The sequence below is a fragment of the Cryptomeria japonica genome, chromosome 3 (assembly GCF_030272615.1).
Source record: "Cryptomeria japonica chromosome 3, Sugi_1.0, whole genome shotgun sequence".
In the NCBI taxonomy this organism is placed as follows: domain Eukaryota; kingdom Viridiplantae; phylum Streptophyta; class Pinopsida; order Cupressales; family Cupressaceae; genus Cryptomeria; species Cryptomeria japonica.
The window spans coordinates 175,885,073-175,910,853 of record NC_081407.1 but is presented as its reverse complement, the minus strand read 5'-3'; the positions used below and the strand labels follow the sequence as shown (position 1 = coordinate 175,910,853).

Genomic DNA, 25,781 nt, shown 5'->3' with positions numbered 1-25,781 from the left:
ACCCATTTTTTTTATTTTATTAGCTGCAGGCATTTTACACACTCTCCAAAAAAGCCCGTGAAGATTTAATACACAGCTTTAAAAAAAACTCTTCGCCGTATATCCAGCATTCTGATCCAGCATTCTGAATGCACATTTAATCGTATTATTTTTTAATTAATTAGGTGATATTCATATTAATAAATAATTAATAGGGTCAAATGTGCATTCTGAATGCTCGTTGGACATTGCCAAAATAATAAACCGACTTCTAGGTACACCATTTCAAACCTAAGATGCAAGATTTCCTATCAGAAACATTGTTAGGATTAGGAACGGTGTACATGCACTCCGAGCTCTAGGCAATGCATTCGAAGCTCTCTGATTGAATCTGCACCTGTCACATTTCGAAACATGCGCAACTGCAGTGAACGCCGCATGTATTCACTACCCTGCTGATTGCACACGGCCGGCAAAACCCTGTTCACGGTCGGTAAAAGCTTTGAAAAACCACTTTCGCCATTGTGCAAAACCTTCGTGTTCAATCGTTTAATTCGTCTCGAAGGAATATGATTCAAGATCAATAGAAACTGTATCTGTATTTAGGGCCAAATGTTGCTGCATACAAGGGCCGACTAAGAGTATTGAGTTCACTAACTGTTGCAGAACAGCAGTTTGAACAGGAGAGCGTACTGTTTCCCATCATCAGCGCAAAATAACAGTGCGCAGAGTAGAGCAATTTGGACAGAATAACAGTGCACTGAAAAATTAATAATCCGGGCTGCCTTCCTTTTAAAAGTTATAATCCCCATACATAAGGCTGGAAAACGGGAATTCTTAATTTCGGCCTTTTTCCCAATATCGGCGGGCTAAAAAATGGGAATTCTTTGACTGTGCCTTTTTTCCAACATCGTCGGGCCCAAAAATGGGAATTCTTTGACCGTGCCTTTTTTCCAATATCGGCGGGTTCGAAAACGGGAATTCCAGACTATCTACTTAGTCTTATTATTTCCACGTAACTCCAATATTTTTCCTTGTCAGCTGTAATTCATATATTATTTGTCACGATTTACTGTAGATGTATAGTCCTGTATGATAATATGAATTACATTATTTTTGTTGCAGAAGGCAAGATGTCATTGAGGAGTGTAGTGAGAAAAATATATGAAAAATCAGTCTTTCAACGGAATCGTTTTTTATCTACCGCAACGCGTGCAAGTGTCGTCAGACATTCACACTTATATCGCAACTCTTGGACATCCCGTGCTCCCTGCAAGGTAATTTTTTTGTTTTGTTTTGTTAAAATGTTGTGCAGTTTCAATTTTTGGAAAATGATTCGAGTATATAATAACAATGGGAATTATATAACTAGTCTAATTATAAAAACACGAGTAGCAAATTAAATTAGATATATCCTGTCATTTACCTAACGTATGGGTCATTCGCTTGAAATTTTACTTAGTGTATTTTTCACGGTGAGTTTCAGTATTATTAGGGTGTATGGGAATGCCTCAGTATCAACGAGAGTAGCGATTTTCTTTACCTAGTGAATAGTTTTATCGTGCTTATTGAATGCCGTAGGGCATTAATATGTAGATTGATTGGTAAGGGTATTACGGGTAAACAAAAAATAAAAAAAACCAGGACAAATTACTACAGGCTTGATTATGCCTAGAGGCATCTACAAATATCCGTAAACAAAAAATTGGTTTTGAATAAATTTGACGTGTAGATGATAGGTAAATGCATGCATGTTTCAGTTTCTCTATAAGTATTATTTTATCACTCTAAATAAAATAGAATCATTGCCACTTGTCTCTAAGTATATGAAACTGTTACATCTTTAATGAGAGTGAAAGAGTGCAAAATTATTCAGCTCCATGTCCTCCTTGACAACTAATAAACATGCAAGACAATTATGTGATATCTCTCAATATTATTTTACGTATATTTTTTTTAGAATATAAGTATACTAGTTTTAGAAATACGAGTGAAGTTACCCATGAACAAGAGTTCGATTGCAACTGGTAAGGATTGTGTGTAGTGCATAGGTCGTGTTTTCTGAAATGTGTGTTGTGTTAATCATGCCTAAAAGTTTGAGTGCATCAAGTACAGGTTGTACTTGTAGTGCTTAGGTTTTGCTGCAGTGCGAATTTGTAAGATGAGTTTATGAATTCAGCTGTATAATACTTAGGTGGATCTAATGAATGCTATACTAATAGTAACTAGAAAGCAAGATAGCTAAAGATTACACTTTTATACCATGGGTGACTGTAGACCAAAAAACAGAAATCAAAATCAAAGCACAGCATTGCATCATTACAGAGGGGGTTGCTTTCTCAGCTTGTTCTCACTCAGAGAGAAAAGTTTACCATGCATCAGCATTCCTAGTGAATCATCATTGTGGGGTATAGGGTCCAAGGTCAATCATATTATTTTTTTGCAATATGTTTAATTTCTGCATTGCTTAAGACCATACTTCACGAGTATAGTTCATGGTGTTCATGTGCTTTGTCTCTGACTTATCCACTGCAAGATAATATTCCTATTGTAGTAATATATTACTTGCTGTTTCAGGACATACCTATGCCATACCCAAAGTTCACTGTTCATATTATGCCATGTTGAGATGACTTATAAACATGCCACAAATGTCCTTTTCCACTCCTCTGACTAATTCAAGCAGTCCATATGGATGTAGGTCTTAGTGTGTGTGTACGCAAACATCTCAATCACACATATACATGTATAAGCACACATGCATGTATCAAAGCTAGTTCCTTATATATAAAGGGTGTAACATACACATACATAGGAACAGCCTCATTTGTATACTTCCTTACTCTTAATATATGTTATCCCTCAACTCGCATTTCACATATCATATATGTATATACACATGTTTACACATGTTTATATCTTTTATAATATGGTGTGAAAACCAGGGTACTTTGTAAGTGGGGACAAAAATTTGGCTTTGATGCATACATGTAGTTAACTTAAGTGGAACCTATACATGTGGTTATCGAATTATTAATTTGAGGCAAAGAGTGGAATTGGAATCACTGTGTGTGTCACTCCAATCAACTAAAGGCACATTCTTCACCCATCGGTAGCTAAAGTATAGGTTCCATCCCCATTTTCTTATATTCTTTATTGAGTGTCAAAGCAAATGAAACAGATATTGTAGGTATTGCAATAGGTCTATCTGGGAAAAGTCTTCAGGTTTATGGGAAGAATGCTTGCAAAGGGGAAAAGACATAACAAGCTTCCCTTTCTTTTGGGTGGAAGGAAAGAAGTAGATCAAGTATGTATTACAATAGGTCTATTTGAGTGAAATCATATCTAATTTTGGAGGGAATGACCTTTATTTACCTAATTTTATGGGAAGAATTCATGCAAAGATGAAAAAACATGTCGGGCTTTCTTTTCTTTTAGACGGCAATTGGTTGTCAATCACGAGTAATAATCCTTTACTAAATAAAAGAAACTGGTTTTTGCATGATCCACAAAGAAAGGGCCGCAAGGCACTAGATCATAAGAGAGACGATCTCTTTGAGATTTGTATCTATTAAGGCACAATGAAGATAAAGAATAACAATTTCGATTTCCTTCAACTTTAATAGGTATGTAGCATCACAAGAATTTTGGATGATATGAATTGGTGATGTACTGCTGCAAGTCTCTTATCAGTTTTGAAAGTTTGGAATCAATATAGAGAAGCTGTGCACCATTGTTCTTTGATGATACCATGATTTGGCTGGCATAGGATGAAGTGCTAGGCCTCATGTGTCCTTTCCATGCCATTTCTTGTTTCGATGTTAGATCTCTCATCATTCTCTAGTACAAAAAAAGGTTACAAAGGAGTGTTAGGCAGTGGGAAGCTTGGAATGAGGATAGTAGAACACTTCACCTAACAATGAAACAAAATTCTAATTGTTTGAATGTGTCGTTGCACTCTGCTAGCATTTGGTCCATTTGCTTTTTCTTTCTTGGTTGAGCAATGGTACAAGTTAAGAAAAAATAACTTTGTACTTTGACTTATAAATTGATGCCAGTGCTTGGTGCTGATTACAGAAACTCTATTAGTCAGAATTATCTTTGGAGTTTAGTAACGCCAATCTCAAATATTGATGATGACTATGTTGGGTTCATATACACCACAATATTACCAAATGAAAGGATGCCAAGTATAATATCATGTCTAATGGAGCAACATTAGAAACAAATTCATCTCTCAATGTTTGATTGCCTATATAAGGCATCACTATGGTGCAGTGTGTATATCACTTTCTTAAACCGCCCAATGATGTATGGTTGAGGATTAGGCACTAGTGACATTTTGAGTCTTGTTGAGTACATATGATGAGATTAATCATTTTGATTTCTATTGTCACCACTGTATGGTTGAGGATTAGGCGCTAGCTACATTTTTGTTGGAAATAAGCCACATATGAACTGAAGATGGGCTGGTCGTATAGGGGACAGTAGCTCAGTGGTAGAGCAGTCTAGTAGCAAATTGAAGGTCCTAGGTTTGAGTCCTAGTTGGTCCATGAACAACTCAACATGGTATTAAAGCCAGCCCAGGCTAGGAGCCCCAATCACTTAAAGTGGCTTAAGGGGGGTGTTGGAAGCAAGTCACATAAGTAAGTCACATTCTAACCAAAGATTGGTCTTAGAGGGGCTAGTAGCTTAGCGGTAGAGCACTCCAATAGTAAATGGAAGGTCCTAGGTTTGAGTTCTAGTTGGCCCATGAAAAACTGAACAATTTTGAGTCTTGTTGAGTACATGCAATATCCCTTTTTCGGTCCATTCCAACATTCTTGGAAAGTTCCAAGAGTATTGGAGAATGCTAACTTTTTAGAAAGGAATTTTGACAATGATATTGAGTTCAGGAGACCAAGGGGAGTCCGATGGTTCTTTCTGGGTGTAGTTACAATATTGTGGGTTCATTCCACAATTTTTTTGAGATTTCCAACATCTTTGGAGGCTCCAACTTTTCGAAGACCTTGGGATGTGTGGATAAAAGTAATTAAATCAATAATTTAAGCTGTCTTAAGGTGTTTTTATTTTTAAAATGCAACTTATGTTTATTTATGTATTTTAAAGAAGGGTGGCCTACATTATAAAGTGTTTTTAAAATAGGGCCAAAAATTGTTAGCTCTAAGCACGGGGTACATGTGACTTAAATGGTTATTATTTAAAAGTGACATTCTTGAAAAGTTATTTTATTTTATTGTTGAGGGAAAAAGTGACTTTTTGAAAGGGAAGTTATTTGGTTGCCCTAAAGTTGCCCTAAAAGTGCTTATTGAAGAAGGAATTGCATAGAGAAGAAAGGCTAGAATGAATATTGTATTTGCATTTGCTCTATAAGTAAAAACTTGAGCTCTCATATTTCTTGAAGACTAAAACCCTCTTGGAGTATCAGTTTGGGGATGAAAACCCTCCTAGCCGGATTGATTGATTTCGTCTAGAGATCACTAGTGTGTTGAAGATACTGGGTTTTGGGCTTAAAAACCTTCATTATCCATTTGAGCAATTTCATTCAGAGATTGCCATGGTGCTGAAAGTGAAGATTTATTAGTTTGTGCTGCATGGTTAAGTCATTTTTTCAGTTGTGTTTTAATGGAGATTTTTTAAGCGTTTTGAAAAATTTGGTGTAGAAGCAAATTTTAGGAGTTAACTTTAGCAGGATGTTTCATTCTTTTGCTGGCTATACCCTCCTGAGAGGGCCACTGCTGCAAAAATCTTATTTTGGGCAAAAAAAGGTTTTTTATCTTGCTGTTATATTTTTCTACCAGCCTAGGTTTTTAGGTTGTGTACTTTCTATCAGGCATTTGGAGGTTTGATAATGATTTATAGGAGCTGTATGCTTTGGAACTTGCTGTACCAGGTCTATTTTCAGACTTTTATGTGATTGGAAATTATGTGTTTGGGTGAGTTTTAAGTACATTTGTACCTGCTGTACAAGCAGTTAAAATACTCAGTTTCAGACCTGTAATTAATCTGGAAGTCTGATTTTCAATTAGTTTTTTGTGTTTGGGTGTGTTTTGTGGATTTTTGGAGTGTATTCTCAGTTGATTGGATGGTGTTTCTAGTGAGCTATCAGCAGTGCATCAATCTGATTTTTTGTGACAGCAGTGTTCTGAGCAGCAGAACAAAGTGGTATCAGGCCTATGTTAGTCTCTTGCATCATTCTTATGAGGTATTCTTCATCAGTTAGTACATAGTTATTTTGAATTATCAATGTTATTTGGCCTCATTTTGATATTGCAGCGGTCTTATTTTATAAGCAGAACTTTATATCAGACTTATAAACATTAGTATATCTCATAGCAGCAATAATTGTTTGTGGAAAAAATCAACAATTCAAAAGGATAATTTTTTTTGAAAAAATCAGGATTTAATCGGGAAAAAATTGGACTAAAAAAATTAATATTATTTTTTCTTATCATATTATAATTATAATAATATAATTATTTCATTATATTTAAAATATTTTTTAAATTATATAATACAATAATATAATATATTATTTTATTATATTATATTTTTATTTTATTGGGCAAATTGCTACTAGGGGTAGCTCCCATTATGTGTAAAAAAGAAACAGTTACAAAGAGTTTGAGTTCCTAGCTGCAAAGAGAGAAGACCAGGGTTTTAATTGAAAAATAAATTGAATGAATGATTCAATAATCGGATAATCTATTCAACAATATACAAGCTTATATAAAGAGATTACAAGGACAGCGTTCTAAATTAAGAACAAGTCGTTTAAAGTGAACTACTAAAAAGCTAAACGCTAAATAAAGCTTAAAAGCTAATTAACTAAAAAGAAAAAGCTAAATGCTAAATAAAGCTTAAAAGCTAATTAACTAAAAAGCTAAATGACCATTAAACAAGGAACTAAATATAGGTGACTAAAATATAATTAAATATTCTAATATTAATGCCCTCAATGACTTCCAAGGTTTGCTCATTTTGAGCTGGAGAAAGAAGGTTTTCATTTAAGTTTACAAAATATGCATATGTCACCATGTTATTCCTAGAGAAGCCATCATGCAATAGGGCCATGGCCTCGACCATACATCATTTTTCAAAGCTTTGGCCACATGGATGGCATCACCCACTTGACCGATTGACAACTTCCGCTTGAGGCTTTCGAGAGCAAATATCGTTGGTGCCCAAAATGTAGGAATGACCATTATGTTTATAGCTCTTTTCGTCCATTCAAAATTTCTAGAGGTGCAAACAACATTGTATACAAACCTTTCTAGAAGTTTGGCGTTGTGATTGTGTACTCTCGCCAGGATATGATCTCCAATGATCCACCTTACAATTCCTTCCTCGTCATCACCCTTGATCAAGAACACTTCTTTTAGCTGATCTGCCGCTGATTGTTTTTTTTTTGGTCGGTAATAAGATTATTTTATTAATAGAACCGGGATTGAAACTGGCCCGAACCAGTGATGGCTACAATTAGGGAGCCACCTCCCCAAGAACATCTCCCCCCACCAACGGAGGGGCAATACAGTCACTCCCAACCAAACCCTGCTTACCTTTTTTCCGTTTCACCTCAATCCAACCATCCGCTTGAGCATTCTCCAGCAACTTCAGAGTTTGTATCCCAGCACAATCCACTTTCTGAATAGCATGGTGCCCCTCCCTAGTGTTGATTGTAACTAGGTAGAATGCGGATTCCAATTGCCTTAAGGCAACATTGGAATCCGCCAAGGGCTGGTCCCTTCTCTCACATGCTACTCTTAGGGCTGGGCCCTTCTCATCCCACACGCTACTCTTAGGGCTGGCCCCTATACATCACGCACTCCTTAACACCACGCTACTCCTCAATTCCATGCTACGTGCAAGATAACATGCTTACATGAATAGGGCCGACCCTATCTAATAAAGGGTTTCGGTTAAAGTGATGCAAATAAATTAAAGGTTATTAATTCATCATAAGCCGACTTGATTAGGAGTGGTTGCTCTCCTATAAATAAGACATATACCTCTCATAATATAATCAATGCAATTTTCAAGTAAATGCGAAATATATCCTTCTTGGGTAGCGAACTCCTTTGCAAGCAGCGAATCACAGTGAACTTCATTCATAGGCAGCAGATTATCAGTTAGGTCACAGCGAACTCCATGTATGTGCAGATCTAATTGGTGATCACAGCGAACTCCATGTATGTGCAGATCTAATTGGTGAACACATCGAACTCCATATCTAATTGGTGATCACAAGTTATCATCAAAGACAGGGATCTCCATTGAAGGCTCAAGCAAAGGACTGTGAACTAGTTGAAAGGTGCATGCACAGCAAGACAAGTTAGAAGGGCTGTAAATCATGATCACTGTCAACAAACTAGCTGTGTAGTCTTCTATATCATCTTCCTTGTGATTGCAACTTCTATACTCCAGATAAGTGTGTAATTGTCAATTGAATCTAAAACCATAATTAGATCTGAGGATCTTTTCTGGCTGGGTTTTTCCTCCTAGGAGGTTTTCCCAGGGTAACTTTGTCTTGTCCCTTTTGCATTCATTTCTTACTATGCTTAAATCTGAAAACCAATAAATCTAATTAACCTAGTTAGAAACAAATTCTGATTTTCTGAGTTTCATCTAATCTGAAAGTACTAAAATTAACATGGTATCAGAGCTATAGGCTAGATCAACTTTCAATTTTCAGAATTAGTACTCCTTTATTTCCAGATTGTTGTCTCATTCATAGGTCAGGTTAATGGGGCTGGAAGTTGAAGATAGACTTGATGGAAATATCAGAGATAGGTTTGTACTAACCAGCGATCAGATTTAATCATGTAATTTCAGTCTCTTGTCCTTTCCTTCTTTGGTGACATGTTTGTAAATATAAGGATCTATCAATAAGATGACTTTGATAACAATGAAAACATTAAATGTTAAATGAACGAATCTTCTATTTTAGTCCTTTTTAAACCGAATATTATAAGAGGATGCTTGGTTAATTAAGATTGTTGTTAAGGGCTTATTATTTTTGGTTGCAACTTTATGTAGTGGTTAAGATCTGATTTAAATAAGAGTTGCAGATCTGATTGTGAAAGGGTGTGTCTCTTGCCAAAGAACATACATGATGAGGTGTGACCTCTCCCTCATATTGAGAGACATAAAGGAAAGAAATCAAAGCATCCAGTGATATCACCTCGGATCGGATCGGATCATTACTGTTTTTAAGTTACAGGTAGTAACATCTTTGTCCTAGGTGGTATGCATGGGGATGTGCTTAGTGCATGCTTAATATATGATACCTAATAATGATCTTATGCAGAATTTAATAATAATATTAATATGGACTGCAATATGTATGACAGTTATACTTAATTTCATATATATTCATAATACATGACAAGTTAGTATACTTATAGCCTAATACTTGTTCTAGTGTCAGTATTTAAGAAAGTTGAGAATGAAGTTGTTTCCAAAGAGGGGGCAGTCTAAATCCAATCAATAGGATGATTCCCAAGATAGGGTAAGGATCAGCGTTCCGTAAACTTTGAGGGTATGGTCCCAAGATAGGGTAAGGGCTTGGAACTATAAACCTTGAGGGAGCCTATTGTATCTTGGTCTCTGAGCGCTTTGGTAACATAGCCATCCCCTTCTTCCTTAGAACTGAAGTAGTAACGTAGGTTGACACTTGCATTAAGAATTATGGATGATAGAATTAATTATCTAGTATGATATAATTAGTTCTCTAGTATGGTAAATGAACAATTTACTTATCAATAATTGATAAATTAATTGAAGTCATAAGTATTTTGAAATAGATTAAATTATGGTTAAAATAGACCTAAACCTAGTAGGGGAAATTTTGTGTACGTGCCTGTCTGTGACCTGATCAATTAAATATGGAAGTATGCCCACATTAAATATCTAGTGCTTAATTGTTCCAATGAGTGAGATCAAAACAAAGAAGAAAACTTGAACTTCATATATTTGTAAAGACATTGCGAACTTGAATATTTCCTCTCTGTTTTGAACTTCGTTTAATTTGTGTGTGCCTTTATCTACGTGCGTAAGGGAAAATAAGCCAGTTACATAAGTATCGCTGCTAATTGAGTAAATGAAGTATTCATTAATGCCATAAGTAAGTGAGTTAGGAATTTATTGTTCAATGCTTGTATTTGCTGTTGGATATCTAGAGGTTGATTTGAAATCATTTATCAGAATTATTTTATTATATACTGTAGCTTACTAATTACTATTGATTCATGGAAGTATAGGCTCTCACTATCGTTGCTTGGTTAGTATCTTCATTGGTAAGTATACTTCTTGTAAACATTCTATCAGTACTTCCTCACCTATGATCTGATTGAGTTTTTGACTATCAATTGAATGATTCTATAATAGTTACATAAAACTGACTTTTTAGTTGAGTATTTACTATCATGAAGTGTGAAGTATGGTGATGTACTTGTTTTCAAGGTTATATGTTACAGGCTGGCTCTTTTAATTTGTGTCATATAAAGTATTGTCTCAGCATTCCATGGATCATTGGTTATACTGTTAAAAGAACGCATCTAACTTATCATGAATGTTGTGATCCTCACCCAAGGTCATTTTTATATAACCTCATATAGTAGGTGATGTATGTCGAGGAGCAAGGCCTTACTGACATCAGAAATCTATAAGCTTGGATTGATGTGACTTCAGAGGGAGCTTTGAAGTAAGGCATAAGGATCTTCTCACTCAATTAGAAGAAGTTTGAGGATATGTCCTGATCATAATTGCACCATGGGTCCAATTCATAAAAGCCAACTATGATCTTGCAGATTCATCTGAATAGAGGCAGGTTGATTGGCAAGTGCTTCAGCTAAGCATATTGTTGCAGACAAGCATATTTTGATGTTTGCAAGACACAATTGATTATGGGCTGAAGCTGCTTAGGTTCAGACTGGTCAAGAAGTGTTACGGACAAGGAAAACACTTCAAGCATTCACCCATTGCGATCTCTTGGACCTACATGGATAGTCCTCAGTTGCATTAAGTATTACTGTAGCTAAATGCATTGTTGCAAGTGTTGCATCAAGAGAAGCAGTGTGGTTTCTCAAAATTCTTGTTATGCTATTTTGATTTATTATCAGAATTGTATAGTGATACCTGACAATTCAGTGTTTTATGGCAGGACAATCCTGTGTTGCAGATGTTCTCACCACGTCTCTGGAAACTTGAGATAGACTTGGAGCTATGGAGAACACCGCCTTGGTTGAGAGGGAGTCTCAACCTCTGTGATACATTGTGTTGTATCAACCACGCTCTGCGGGCAATGTAAGGTGGTATTGTAAACTTCTTAGGGGGGAGAAGTGTAATTAGTAACCATCCTCTGCTTGCAATGTAAGATGGTATTGTAAATGTTAAACCATCCTTTGCGGGCAATGTAAGATGGTATTGCAATCTTCTCAGGGAGAAGTGTAATTGGTAACCATCCTCTGCGGGCAATGTAAGATGGTATTGTAATCTTCTCAGGGAGAAGTATAATTGTTAACCATCCTCTGTGGGCAATGTAAGATGGTAGAAAAGATCCTCTCCACCCTCTGCGGGCAATGTAAGGTGGATCCAGTCTATGCTTGTGTGCGAGCTGAAAGATTATGTTATGTAGTTCCATTCTATGCTTGTGTGCAAGATGGAAGACTAAAATATTTCGATTATGTTTATTCCATTCTTTGCTTGTGTGCAAGATGGAGGATTATGTTTTCATTCCATGCTTATGGAGAGCAATGATTATGTATCTCCACTCTATGCTTGGGTGCAAGATGGAAGATTATGATGTTACATTCTTCTTTGGGAGAAGACTGAGGTAAAGACAATGTATGATGGATATACGCGATTGATGGCATGGAAAGACTCCATGGTGTGCATGAATAATTGTGTATGTATTCATGACTTGCAAGTGTGCATCCACTCTCCACACGCAGTACACGATGGATACTATGGGCTACTATTTGTGGCTACTTCTTGTGATATTCTCTCAGGGATATTTGAAGTTGACAGCTAAGTTCAAATTACAATTTAAACATTGTATGTATTACTTAGGGATAGGCCCTAATCTTGTAACCAGGTTGTAAGATTATCTTTCTCCCTAGTTAAGAGGGAGTGTTGATTGTAACTAGGTAGAATGCGGATTCCAATTGCCTTAAGGCAACATTGGAATCCGCCAAGGGCTGGGCCTTTCTCCTCTCACATGCTACTCTTAGGGCTGAGCCCTATACATCACGCACTCCTTAACACCACGCTACTCCTCAATTCCACGCTATGTGCAAGATAACATGCTTACATGAATAGGGCCGACCCTATCTAATAAAGGGTTTCGGTTAAAGTGATGCAAATAAATTAAAGGTTATTAATTCATCATAAGCCAACTTGATTAGGAGTGGTTGCTCTCCTATAAATAAGACATATACCTCTCATAATATAATCAATGCAATTTTCAAGTAAATGCGAAATATATCCTTCTTGGGTAGCGAACTCCTTTGCAAGCAACAGATCACAACGAACTTCATTCATAGGTAGCAGATTATCAGTTAGGTCACAACGAACTCCATGTATGTGCAGATCTAATTGGTGATCACAGCGAACTCCATGTATGTGCAGATCTAATTGGTGAACACAGCGAACTCCATATCTAATTGGTGATCACAAGTTATCATCAAAGATAGGGATCTCCATTGAAGGCTCAAGCAAAGGACTGTGAACTAGTTGAAAGGTGCATGCACAGCAAGACAAGTTAGAAGGACTGTAAATCATGATCACTGTCAACAAACTAGCTGTGTAGTCTTCTATATCATCTTCCTTGTGACTGCAACTTCTATACTCCAGATAAGTGTGTAATTGTCAATTGAATCTAAAACCATAATCAGATCTGAGGATCTTTTCTGGCTGGGTTTTTCCTCCTAGGAGGTTTTCCCAGGGTAACTTTGTCTTGTCTCTTTTGCATTCATTTCTTACTATGCTTAAATCTGAAAACCAATAAATCTAATTAACCTAGTTAGAAACAAATTCTGATTTTCTGAGTTTCATCTAATCTGAAATTAACACCTAGAACCTAACAAACAATCTCTTAGAGAACCAAACCCATTCTCCAACTTCTGAATAGCCACGACTTCCCCCTCCATCTTCTGCTCAGATGCACAACCAACCTGTGTAGAGCTGCCAACCAAAAGAGAACCTCCATTATTTGCACACCGCAAACCACTGACTACCGTTTGCATATTAATTGTTGGGCCCAAACTCTTTTCACTGGAAAGATCCCCCATGATTTGGGGGGGGGGGGATGGATTGCCGACCCCCTTATCCACCGTATAAAAATGTGGAGCAACTTCTTTCCACCAAGATGCTGAACGCTTCACCCTAAGCCTAGTGCAAGAATCAACAGTATGTCCCGTCTTAAAACATCGCCTACATCTGAAAGGAATCCCTTTATAATCTACAGTCTGAAGCCAACTCCCTTTGGAGGATGTAATGGAAATTTCAGAAGGGAGGCCCTTGGCAACATCCACCACAACCAAAAGACGAGCGAAAGTAGTATGCAATAGATTTAAAGATTCTTCATCCGCCATTAAAAACGTACCTAAGGAGTTCCTGACAGCTTCGAAATAGGCGTCAAACCAATACTGCATTGGAAGGTTTGGAAGTCTGATCCAAAGAGGAGTTCGATCGAAGGACTTCGATTTAGGGTTGAAAGCCGGATGCCACGGTGTCAGCATCAACACGTGTTTGTCCTCCCAACTCCAATGACCACCGCCAAGGACTTTGTTTCTGTCAGCCACACTTTGGAAAACCACAACGAAAAATCCAGGAGCATGTGGGTAAATTTGAACATAATCCTCTACCAAGGGTTCCCAATTAACTGAGATCCATTTGTGTAAATCACCTCGGCCTTTTGCCATTGAAGCGCCCAATAAGCCCTAACTCTGAAAAAACATCTTCATTGTGTTCAACTTCCTTCTTAACCTCCTCCGACAGAAAAATAGAAGTGGATTTGGCCGTAGGGACCAAAGTCGTAGCAGCAAGGGCCGGTTTACTCATTCCATGGGACACACCTCCCGGTGGAAGACGGGAAACCCGCTGGATCAACTCCCTCCCAACGCTTCCCCCTTCTCACCTGTCATTCTCGGAAATGGGCCAAGAGTGGGTTTGTAAACCAAAACCTTGACGCAAGCCATCAACCCGAGCATCAAAATGGTGTTGGTTTCGTGCCGCTGCAGAAACGCCAGTCTCCTCCACACCCAGTCAGGTTTGAGACCTCCCTCCTTTCACCACTGTCGCCTAGCTTCCGGCCGCATGACCAGGGGAAGCGGGAACCCTAGCCCACGGGCGACTCGACACGGCATCACAGACCTCAAGACAAAAATGGATCTGTCGTTGATTGTTGATTGCATTTACACTCACACTTCTGTATGATGATATATTCTTCTTCCTTGTAACTGGAAGTTGCTGATGCGCTTGCCATGACCTTTTCCAAATTGAAAAACAAAGAGTCTGAGTGTGAAATATAGTGCTAGTCTCTCACTGCCAGTGTGCATTAGTTGAGGCCTGAGTGCCTTTAGTCTCATTGGTTTGGAATGGGATCATAGAGATGGTATCAACTGCATGGGTATTGCCATCATAGTGTCACAACATAGATGTGTTGTTCTTTCAGCCTTCCCATCTTACCCAACCAAAATTAGAATATATCTGCAAGATGTCAATTTCTATTCAGTTCATATGAAAGGCAATTGCCCGAAACAACAGAGGGGGCAAACTAGTCAATTGCACATTTGGATAGAAAATCAACAGCCACATTCGCTTCTCTATAGATATGCTTAAATGAATTGTCGTTAATCCCCTCCAGCAGGGTACAAATGCAAGTGATCCACATTTTGAACTTCCAACCTGGGGCATGATTTGAAAATAATTGCTCGAATGACAATTGAGGTGTACTATATTATTAATAATAATATAATTATAAAAAAATTTAATATGCTCATATTATAATTATAATATATATTATTATATCATATCATATCATAGTATGAATATAAATTTAAAAATTCATGAAAAAATGTTGAAGTCAAAAAACAAAAAATAAAAATTTAACCTTGTGAAGGGTGAGGTAGATAGGGTCGATGCCTTGATATGTGTGCCTTCTCGCATTGAAGTAGAGTCCATGATCCTTGTATTTGGTGGAGGAATAAGTATTTAGCGAAGTTGCCCGTTCCTGTAGCCTCGACTCACCTCTAATGTTTCTTTTGCTTGACCCGACATAACGGATTTATATCCTTCCACTTCCCTCTATGCCTTGTGAAGTAAGTCCAATGGTTGGTTCAATTATGCCTTGTGAAGTAACTCCAATGGTTGGTTCAGTTCCAAGATGTTTGGTCAAGAGGGATTGGGGTAGATATAGAGTTAGCGTGAAAATGATTAAACTCCCAATTTTTTTCCTTGATTTTTCTAGGATTTTAACACATTTGGCATACTAGCACGATCACATTTGTAGTCGTGCTTGCAAAACATCGCACAATTGTGTATTTAACAAAGTTTTCATGGGTATTTTAGGGTTTCATTTTTGGCAAGGTTCAATTTTCCCGTTTTGACATGTTTTTTCCAGATTTTAATGTGGAAAAAATGTTTACTTCGAGTTATAGTCTTTCACCAAAAAATCATGATTTTTACCTTGAAAAAAATGGACCTTGTGTTGTATGGAGTCAAAACTTGATTAGGTTGTTTACTTGATTTTTTTGGGTTCTTGTAGTGCTTGTAGATTCGAGATCCAATTTTTGTGTGTTGATATGTTCATGACTAAACTTGTGAGGAAGAAGAAAGGATAGGTTTTATGGTTTTGGGAGAATGCCTTAGTCTTGTAGATGGCTTGTATTGACCTTGAAGTAAATACTAAGTTGGGAGTGTGTGAATCTCTATGGTGTTGACTGTGTTTTGGTGGTAGGCTCTCAATAAGATGTAGGGAGAAATCCTACAAAGGATAGCCAATGTATGTATTGTGATTTGTGTAAATGGAGAAAGACAGGAAATTTATTTGATAAGGTGCCATGGCAGTGGAAAGGAAAGAATTTGTAGGGATTTGGCAATGTTTGTCTATTGAGGAGTAATTTCACAAAGGTTACATAATGGGATAATGTCAAGAGTTTGTAGATGAATAATAGAGATAATCAAGAGAGATTGAAAGTAAGAAGCCAAAGGATTCTAGGAGACCTGAGAGAGCAAGAGAGAGGTAGCAAAGGCCTTATTAGATTTCTACAAAGATCAATCAGTGAGCTAGCCATTTAAAAACTTATAAGGTCGTAAAGCACTACTTTTGGCTGTTTAGATTCGAATTTTGGCAGGGGCCAATAGTTTGGTTATACTAGCGTCTAAGGTTACTTGTGTGATTGTGCTAAGTTAGAGGTCACTAGTGCAATTGTGCTAGTGTCTAAGATCACTAACACTAGTGCACTAGTGTTTGAGTGGACATAAGTTTTGCAAATTGATAGGAATGGGTAGAAAACAATTAAGGGGCTATAGGTTGGTTTGCATGGAACTTTGTTGAGGGGTTTAGGGCTTATAAATATGCTTAATGAGTCCTTGGATATGTCTAAGTGAATTGACGCCAAAATGTGCGCGTGACCCAGAGTGAAGAGTGTGAAGTATGTACTTTTTGACTCTACACTCCTTTGTTTCCCCAAGTTTCTTGGATGAAGAGATGAGTTTTTGGGGACAACTAAAATTATGTGAATTTTTGGGACAACTAATATGAACACATAGACACACAATGTCATTGTAAAGGGAGAAATTCTAGTGCCAATCACCATTCATGACATTGAACTTTCGGAATCAAAATTAGAACCACAATATGATTATTGATACTTCATAATTTTATATCATAATTAGCTACAAATTTGTAGTTATAAATGAAACATTGAAGATCAACATGACAAAATGAAATGCTAATTGCATTTAGCAGCAAACCCAATAGTGGGAGCCATATATCTCCCTAGCAAGCTCTAGGTCTCTCTCTTCTCTTTTCCAAAAAGTAACAACATTAAGGTTTTGGGGTTGTATTAGGGTGGGGGCCTATTTTTAGGGTTTAGTAGTTTTGGAATTTAAATCTTAAAAAAAAAAAGTCCTTGTTATTGGGGATGTGTAGATGCGCTTAAGATGTTTGAGGGATTTTCCAACATCCAGATGACATAGCAAGGTTTTCATGATGTCCTTAAGAGTCCAAGTCTTGAGACATATCTTGCACGCCGATGATGTTGTCAAATAACCTAGGGGCATCTGCATGTCCTCAAATGTAGGGGAAAATGTAGCTAAAGCCCTAGTGGATGTTTGGAGACACCCATTCAATTTTTTAAAGGGAGAGGTGGGGAAAGGGGGGCAACGAGGGGACATTTCTCCACCCTTTTGTCGTGGAGGTTGGGCTTTTTTTAGAGATGTGTCCCTGTGGAACATTGGCTGGCTACTAGAATCATTTGAAATCATACAATAGTTTGAAGGTAACTATTTTCAAGGCCCAACATTTTATGGCCTAACCTTGTTCTAATAACGATTGGAAAAAGTAGATGAGTGCTTTTATACTATGATCCATATCAAGTAACAATTGAAGGGACAAAACACATACTATGAAATCTAGTGTATTATGGGCAGAGAGTATTTTACTATTACTTCTATATAGCAATTGTTTGTGCATAAATTACATGTTCGGTAATCTTGCTGGTTGGGATGCTTGGTCATGGATTGCAGGTGATTATTGAGATGCTTTGAGCTTTAGTTTTATCAATTCCATGATGCATCAATGTGTCATCTCCATTGGGTTGTATTTCTACAAGCTTTGTGTACCTTGGGATCAATAATTTATAGGGACCTTATTGTGGGGTATATTCAATGGAGGTATTTCTTTCTATTATTTGATCCTGACATGAATAATCACACATGGTTCAGGAAATCACATGTTATAAAAAAATATAGATATTGCAGTATTTGTCATTCATTAATCTAGCGAAAGTGATAATTCATATATTCTCTGTACCCAATGAAGCCAAAAAATTGCGATTATACCCGATTAATTCTGAATCCTGGAATTGGCCAATTTATTCCCCCAAAAAATCTTGATTCACGAAAAAAATTGTTGACCTAGTTTTCAATGATTTTTTGCATTTAAATTGCATTAAATCATGTTAAAAACCCCCCAAAATGGCTATAAAAGTGAAAAAATTGTTGTAAAAACTTGCAAAACGCTAGAAAAACTCATGAAATGTAATGTCCCCAACTTGAGATTACCTGAATTTTGCCCCAAATTAGTAATTCCACAATATAGTTTATCATTTTTTCCAATATATAAGAGTAACTTCATATAGTCGTTCAATAAATTTAGGATTAGACAAATAAATATATGGATTAATAGCAAATATATTACATAGAATGATAAACATGTCTTTCTACCCATATTCAATCATAGTTTAGTTTGGTAGGAAAGCCTTGTGAGGGTGCCTATAAACTGCTCAACCCAACTAAGCCCAAGAGCATGCAGTGTCCTACTATGACAAGTCACCTCTTGGCCCACAAGAGGCAGGAACGTCCCACTATGACAATTCCATCCCTTGGGGTGGCCTATTGTTGTGACGTATTCACACATCGCTCCATTGCAAATGGGGACCCCTACTTTTTGCTTTCTAGGGTTTGTTTTATTGGTCTTTTAGGTTCTTGTCTATTGACCTTTTGCATTTGAAGGGTCGCCAGGGGGCTCATTAGGATAGTAGGCTCTGCTTGAGTCAGGTGGATCTACTCAAGAGGTCAGGTCAATTGAGTGATTAGGGATAATTTAGATCATTCCTAGGGTGTTTTTTGTCTACTACCTAGTTGCACTTCAAGTTGCTAAATCAAACCTTGGTTGAATGCATAATGTCCTCCTAGGTCCCATCCCTTGCATCAAGGGCAGAGCGAATTCGCCTTGAGAAGTCTGGAATGTCATCCTGATCCTGATATTTTACTGTCTGGAAAATTGAAGAATTCTCCAAAAACTAGATTTTGCATTATAACTCCTGGAGGTCCGAAACCACTCTCAAACATCCTGACAATATATATGGAATATAACTTAAAAGTATATACTTAAATGTTATATTCCATATATGAATCCTGACGGAGAGGCTAAAATGTCCAATTTCGCTCTTGACCCTTCCAAAGGGTCCATAGCAAAATTCTTGAAAAAACCTATTTCCCCCTTAGATGAGGTCAAAACCTTGATTCTTATGGCGTGGATGGAAGTGAAGTGATGTGTCCTTGCCTTTTGAGGTGGATTGGAGTTGAAAAAATGAAGAATTGAGCTCAAGACATGAATTTCGCTCCTGACCCTTCCAAAGGGTCCAGAGCGAAATTCCCAAAATCTCCTTTTTCTCTCAATTTTGTGTCAAGCAAGTGTGGACTAGGGTGAATTAAGATTGAAGATGTCCTTAAGCATACCTTTGAATAGCTTGTGACCATCAAATATGAAGGAATTGAGCTAAAACTTGAATTTTGCTCCTGACCCTTCCAAAGGGTCCAGAGCGAAATTCTCTAAAGGTCCTGTCCTTGGCCATGATTTGGAGCGAATTTCTCCTTTCAGGCCTTCTTAGGGGTCAAACAAATGTCGCTTTTATGAGAGAGGGATCCAAAGTTGAAAGTCAAAGGAAAGCAAGGTATGAAGAATGAATCTAGGTGAAGGAAAACAAGCAAATCTTGAATTTCGCTCCTGACCCTTCCAAAGGGTCCAGAGCAAAATCCTTATAACCTCTATTTTGCTCCCAATTTTGCATCAAACCTAGTGTTGATTGAGATTAGAGGCATCCTTAGGCATGCATTTGATCAAGTTGTGGTCACAAAATGTGAAGATTTTGTCCTAAAATGCAAATTTTGCTCTTGACCCTTCCAAAGGGTCCAGAGCGAAATTCCTTATAGTTCCCGTCCTTGGCCAAGGTCCAAAGCGAAATCCTCTTTTTTGGTCTTTTTGGGGTCAAATCAATGATGTCTTCAGGAGAAAGTGATTCAAAGGTCAAGTGAAGTGCAAGGCTAAAGGAATGTGATTTGAGCGAAAATGCAAATTTCGCTCCTGACCCTTCCAAAGGGTCCAGAGCGAAATTCCTAGGAGGTCTAATATTTTGCCTAGATCTTTGAGCAAAACCTATTCCTTGGCAATTTTGGAGGTGAATGACTTGATCTTGGTAAGGTAATGTTGAAAATGAGGTCTAATCGAGCAACTTTGCAAATTTCGCTCCTGACCCTTCCAAAGGGTCTAGAGCGAAATTCTTATAGGGCCTATCCCTAGGGAGGATCTTGAGCGAATTTCATTCTAGTGCCTTTTTGTTGATGATTTAAGGTAGAAAATGGTATGTGAGATAAATATATCATGTGTACTTAATCATCTTTTGGTTTGTTTTGCAGGTGGAAGAAAATCAGGCCAGGACAAGGACGACCTATTCTAAGCCCATCATCATCAAGGATGTTCCAAAGGCATGGAGGAGGACTCAAGATGCTTCTAAAGCATTGGAAGGCTACAAGTGGTCAAGGAGTTCCAGGCTATCCTCAAAAGACTCCATTCTACCACACAAAAGACCACATGATGACGGAGAAGAATGACCTTACCAACACTTCAAGGCGAGGTATGCTACCCGAGAAAGAAGAACTTGACAGTAAGGAGGCCTCATCAAGCACATAAAGAATCAAGGAGTGCATCATTCATCGCATCAAGGATAGAAAAGAGATCAACCAAGACATAGATGTCAAACAAGGTGGCATCCTAGTCACTTTTCCTCCAGTCGGATTGGTCCACCTCAACATGTCCAGATTCAATGTACCTAATTTATCAGGGATGGTACAAACTCCGGTGTACCTACCCCTACTTCCTATTGGTCCACACTCATTGAATGTAATTTTCTCATTGGCTAAGGAAGTTTGTTATAACAAACCCTAATTAGGGTTTCTATATTGTAATCCTAGCCATTGATTCTAAGTCAATCAGAGCCATCAATTTGTAAAGGGGCTCCCTGTATAAAGCCCCGGCTCTTCATTTGTAAAGGTTAATAGTCAGAGAATAGTTAGGAGTTAGCAAAAGAGAGTTAGTCAATAATTAGTAGCTCAATAGTAGATAGCATTTTAGAGTAGAGTAGAAAGAGAAGGCAAAGATTGTTGTCAAGACATTGTTGCAAAAGACATGTAAACTTCATTGAAGGAATGGTGAATTCTATGTGTTGATTCTACAATTTGCATGGTCTCTATACTTCTCAAATTTAATTTCATGTTATTAGATGAATGGAAGAAATTTGTATGATCAATGGTGAAATTTGTATATCCATACTACTAGCGGTTTGTTGATTGCAAACTGGCCTTGCGTAGTCAACTAGAATCATTCAGCTTAAGCTTAACTTTAATTATCGCTTCTTCATTGATATGCATCAACCTCACGGTGTCTATGCTTGTAGCGGTGATCTGAACATCATAAAGCTTTCCTTAGAAGATCGCACTAACCTTGTGGAGATGATCCTAGCATGTCAAAGCAAGACTTAGTTAAAGTTTCATCAAAGTTCATCCATTGCTCCTACATTCTTAGTGTTAGAATTAGATCCTTCTCCAACCTTTATCCTTTTCCCTTTTTTAAAAATCAAGGATTAGTAAAGACCCACGTACCAGTGATATCCAAAGCAAATCAGACGCTCAGGTCATTGAATGTAAGTCCCCTTTGTGATTCCAGCAAAATCACATCATACCGCAAGCGCTTATCCACAAGTAGAGAACCTACATACAAGAACCTTGGAGTTGCCTTGATTGATCCTTCGGCGAAATCTTCAGCATTCGGGGAAACTTTGTTCAAGAGAGGATAACATATTTTGGTATTTTATTCTTTGTTTGCATGTGCATAAAAAACACATCAACACCTACCTAGCTTGGGAGAACCAGTAAACTGCAATTCCCTAACGTACTTTCTCCATTCATTCCTTTGATTGATTACGAGATAAGACATACACACATATATAAATAATCGAAGGAAATATAATCAAGTAACTTATTCATTATATCCATAATATATATATATATATATATATATAATCTTATCAATATTATTTCAAGTATATATATATGTATATCAAACTATTATAAATCTTGCTAACATCATTATCATATATAACTCTATTATCCTTATTTTGTACTATATAAATCTATATAAATCTTTTATGTAATATGAATGCATATTTAATTATGACTCTCATACCTATTGCAGTCTATATTAATATTACTATTAAATTCTGGATAAGAATATTATCAGGCTGCATATATTAAGTATACATTTTAAGCACATCCCCATGCATTCCACCAAGAATAAGGATGTTACTGCCTGTAACTTAATAATAGTTCTGATCTGATCTGATCAATGATGTTCAATCAATATTAAATCATGAATCTTTCTTACCAATAAAGATTGGTGACTGCTGTTGTAATCTTAATTGACCGAACTGCCTTTCTCCTTCCGCATTCCATGCCTCCTTAGATGCATGGCAATGAGTCTCTTATACCCTCCTTAATCGCTGAAAAATCGTGTCTCTAACCGGTGGTTATACCCATTGGAAAAAGACGTGTCTGTTTACTAATCTCTATTAGTTATTTGTTGCGCTCAACAAACTATTATATTCCCTTAATCAAATTGCAGCCTGTAAACGTCTGACTCAGAATATAATTTAACAAATGTTAATATGATCGCTGCCTTTTAATGATTTAATTGGTGTTAATGATTTAATTGATGCAAAGGGTAGACAGATCTGACATGTGTCAGATATGTCAGATCTGGTCTGCCATTATTTGAATATGCTGAATGATTATTCATTTGTTTCCTTAATATTTATTTATGGTTTCTGTGATAATCATTTCTTTTTTGGGATTTGTCAATTAATGATCTTGAAATATTAATAAGAATTTTAAAAGATGTTATTTAATGAAATATATAATATAATAATCTGTTTATTATTAAGAGGTGCATTCAAATATAATAATATTAAATTGAAATGAACAATAAATTCATAGTTTAATAATTGATGCATAATCATATTCAAATATAGATTACTATTATTTGACAATATGGGAACATCACATGAAATTATTGAATTGCTCAGAAATAGGGCCGTTTCGAGACGGAATTAGAGTCAATGTGGAATCAATGTTGAAACAGTTTGTTATTTTGTCTCGTAGTTTTCTTTCCGACCCATGAAAACCCTTAAATAAAGGATTGGGAGGAGCAATGACTGTCATCAACCAAATTTGAAAGGGCCTCAATCATCCTAAATCATGGGGGTCATATGAGATAGTGTCAAAGCAACTGGCAAATCTGCTCTAAATCGTGGCTTCGATATGACTAAAGTTCTTTGCACACCCCGCCCCATTGATTTTGATGCGAACAAGTATATAATTAATATTGTACACTAGCTTTAAAATTAATAATATTATGCACTATTATAGATGGCACTTTGACAGGGAAGGAGCAAACCCCTGTAGTTTATAATTAATACTATAAAGTAGTTTTAAAATTTAAACTATTATAGACAATGAATATATATTAATAGTTATATAAAAAATGTAAATGAAAAATAATGTTAAATTTATAATGTACATATTTAATTTTTAATATATATATATATAGAAATAGAAGTAGTTTGCTAGAGACTGGGATGGGAAGAAATCAATTACCAGTACCTGGGCCAATCTACTCGACTGAAAGGTAGGTTCGAAAGGCAGCTAATTGAACTCATGGTCGAACAGGTCTCCTGGCTCTGTGGGAAGTCCCTTCTTCCGTTGGGATACTCACTCAATTGCTGGAAATCCCACCACCAAGCCCGTAGGGGGTAGGGCCCCAAGAGGTTGATAGTAGGGCTTCAAACCAAACAACCCCTCCTACCTATAGATAAAGGGGAATCGGTGCGAATAGGAAGGCTCCAATTCATCATGGTGAATGAGCGCGAGTGGTTGTACCAGCCAAAACTAATTTACGCATGGTTATAATGTAAATGATGATCAAACCCAGTTTTTGTGTCCTTTGAATATCCTTCTCCAAGCCTATCCTTCTCGCCCTCCTTATTATCCATTGTTGAACTGGGTCCCCTCCTTTATAAATGCCTCTCACCCATGGTTGGATGACCAAACATAGATCGTCGAACTGCGGAAATGTGGGTTTTTAGCTTGGTCTGGTCTTAGAGAGACCACTTACAAAGCATCTCTTCCCATGAGGCCATTTCAGAGGGGTCTGCGGAAACTTGGGTTTTTAACTTGGTCTGGTCTTAGAGAGACCACTTACAGAGCATCTCTTCCCATGAGGCCATTTCAGAGGGGTCATCATTCCCCACGCTTCACTTGTTCAAACCTGCGAGCTCAATGACCCAGTGAAGGCAGAATGCCTACAAGCTCAATGACCCAATAGGGGTTTGAACCTTGGTGGCTGCCTCACCAATGGAGTGTTTCTACCATGACACTAAACGTCTAAAGACGTATATAATATATATAGATATAGATATATGATTTTTAATTTATAATTGACATAGTTAATTTTTGCTCAAACAATGACATACAATTAATCACGTGAGCAATATATTCAAAGTGCTCCATGAAATAAATCTGAATGACAACAAATAAGCTTACATACTAAAACAACCTCCAACACATAATCATTAAAATTTGTCCCTACCTAAAATAGTAGGTGCAAGCTAGGTATTGCCAAAATTAGTGGCTTGCTAATCTTTTACTTCAGCTAAACAAATGCCTTTTGTTGAATTCTATTCCATACAAAAGACTTACCAATTTCCATCAAGGAATATAAAGCATTGCAAATGTGGAATATGATTTCATAAGCTCTCTCAAATATTGAACCCCCTAGCAACCTCCTTGCCTCAATCACAATGAAAGTTTTGGATCACTTCATAATGGCTTGCACTTTTACTAAATTCCTAACAATAGCTGGATTGCTGTCTGATAAATTTTGATCTTAGCGACTGTTAATGCATGATAGCTTCAGTAAGATAAATGATTGAATGAGAGATAAATGAAGTCTCTCATTCAATCATTTATCCTATCGATAATTATGATGAAAAACCTCAAGCTATTAATCCTTCATTTGATAACCATTCTTCATTTTATATGATCAATCGACTTAGTTCGATTAAATGCTTAACTATCGATAATCATCCTATAGCATAGAATCCCGATTTAATATCGGTTACATTATTTGTGTTCACCGATTATTAAATCGGGCTAACCAATGCAATCCGATTTATATCGGTTAACATATTTAATAGTAAACAAATGATTATTGGATCAACCAAACACCGATTAGTATCAGGTGTCAATATAAGCTTGCACCGATTGATATCGGGTTATGTATGCACCGATTGATATTGGGTGGCAAGGTAAATACGCATCGATTGGTATCGGGCTGTGAAGTTAAGCATACACCGATTGGTATCGGTTGTTAAGATAAACATACACCGATTGGTATCGGTTGTTAAACATACACTGTTTGTTATTACTGCGATTAGCAAAGGGGCATGATCAAGTAATGTCTTGATCGGTCATGTCTAAAAAGACATGACCGGTCAAGGCATTGCTTGATCGTACCCAACTTGCATATATATATCAAATGGCATTTGTGAGAAAGGACATCAAAATCAATAAATGTTCCTCTCACCTGTCATACAAAAGAAGATAGTCAGATTTATAATATAAATAGATAATACATAGAACAAGATAATATCAACTAGAATATAACTTGCATATTGAATGGAAAA

General features: G+C 37.0%; 1 protein-coding gene across 2 annotated transcripts in view; it reads left to right on the top strand.

Moving 5' to 3' along the window:
* The first annotated feature begins 227 nt into the window (after positions 1 to 227).
* The window catches only part of LOC131029235 (solanesyl-diphosphate synthase 1, mitochondrial), a 144,553-nt gene continuing 118,999 nt past the window's right edge, over positions 228 to 25,781 (top strand). Inside the window, exons 1-2 of one of the 2 annotated variants that reach the window (XM_057959656.2) lie at positions 228 to 994; positions 1,105 to 1,256. In XM_057959656.2, coding sequence (XP_057815639.1) covers positions 1,113 to 1,256 — 144 coding nt within the window. In that variant the 5' untranslated portion in view covers positions 228 to 994; positions 1,105 to 1,112. Of the gene's footprint in view, positions 995 to 1,104; positions 1,257 to 25,781 lie in introns of those variants that run through there. The other variant, XM_057959657.2, reaches the window with a different exon arrangement.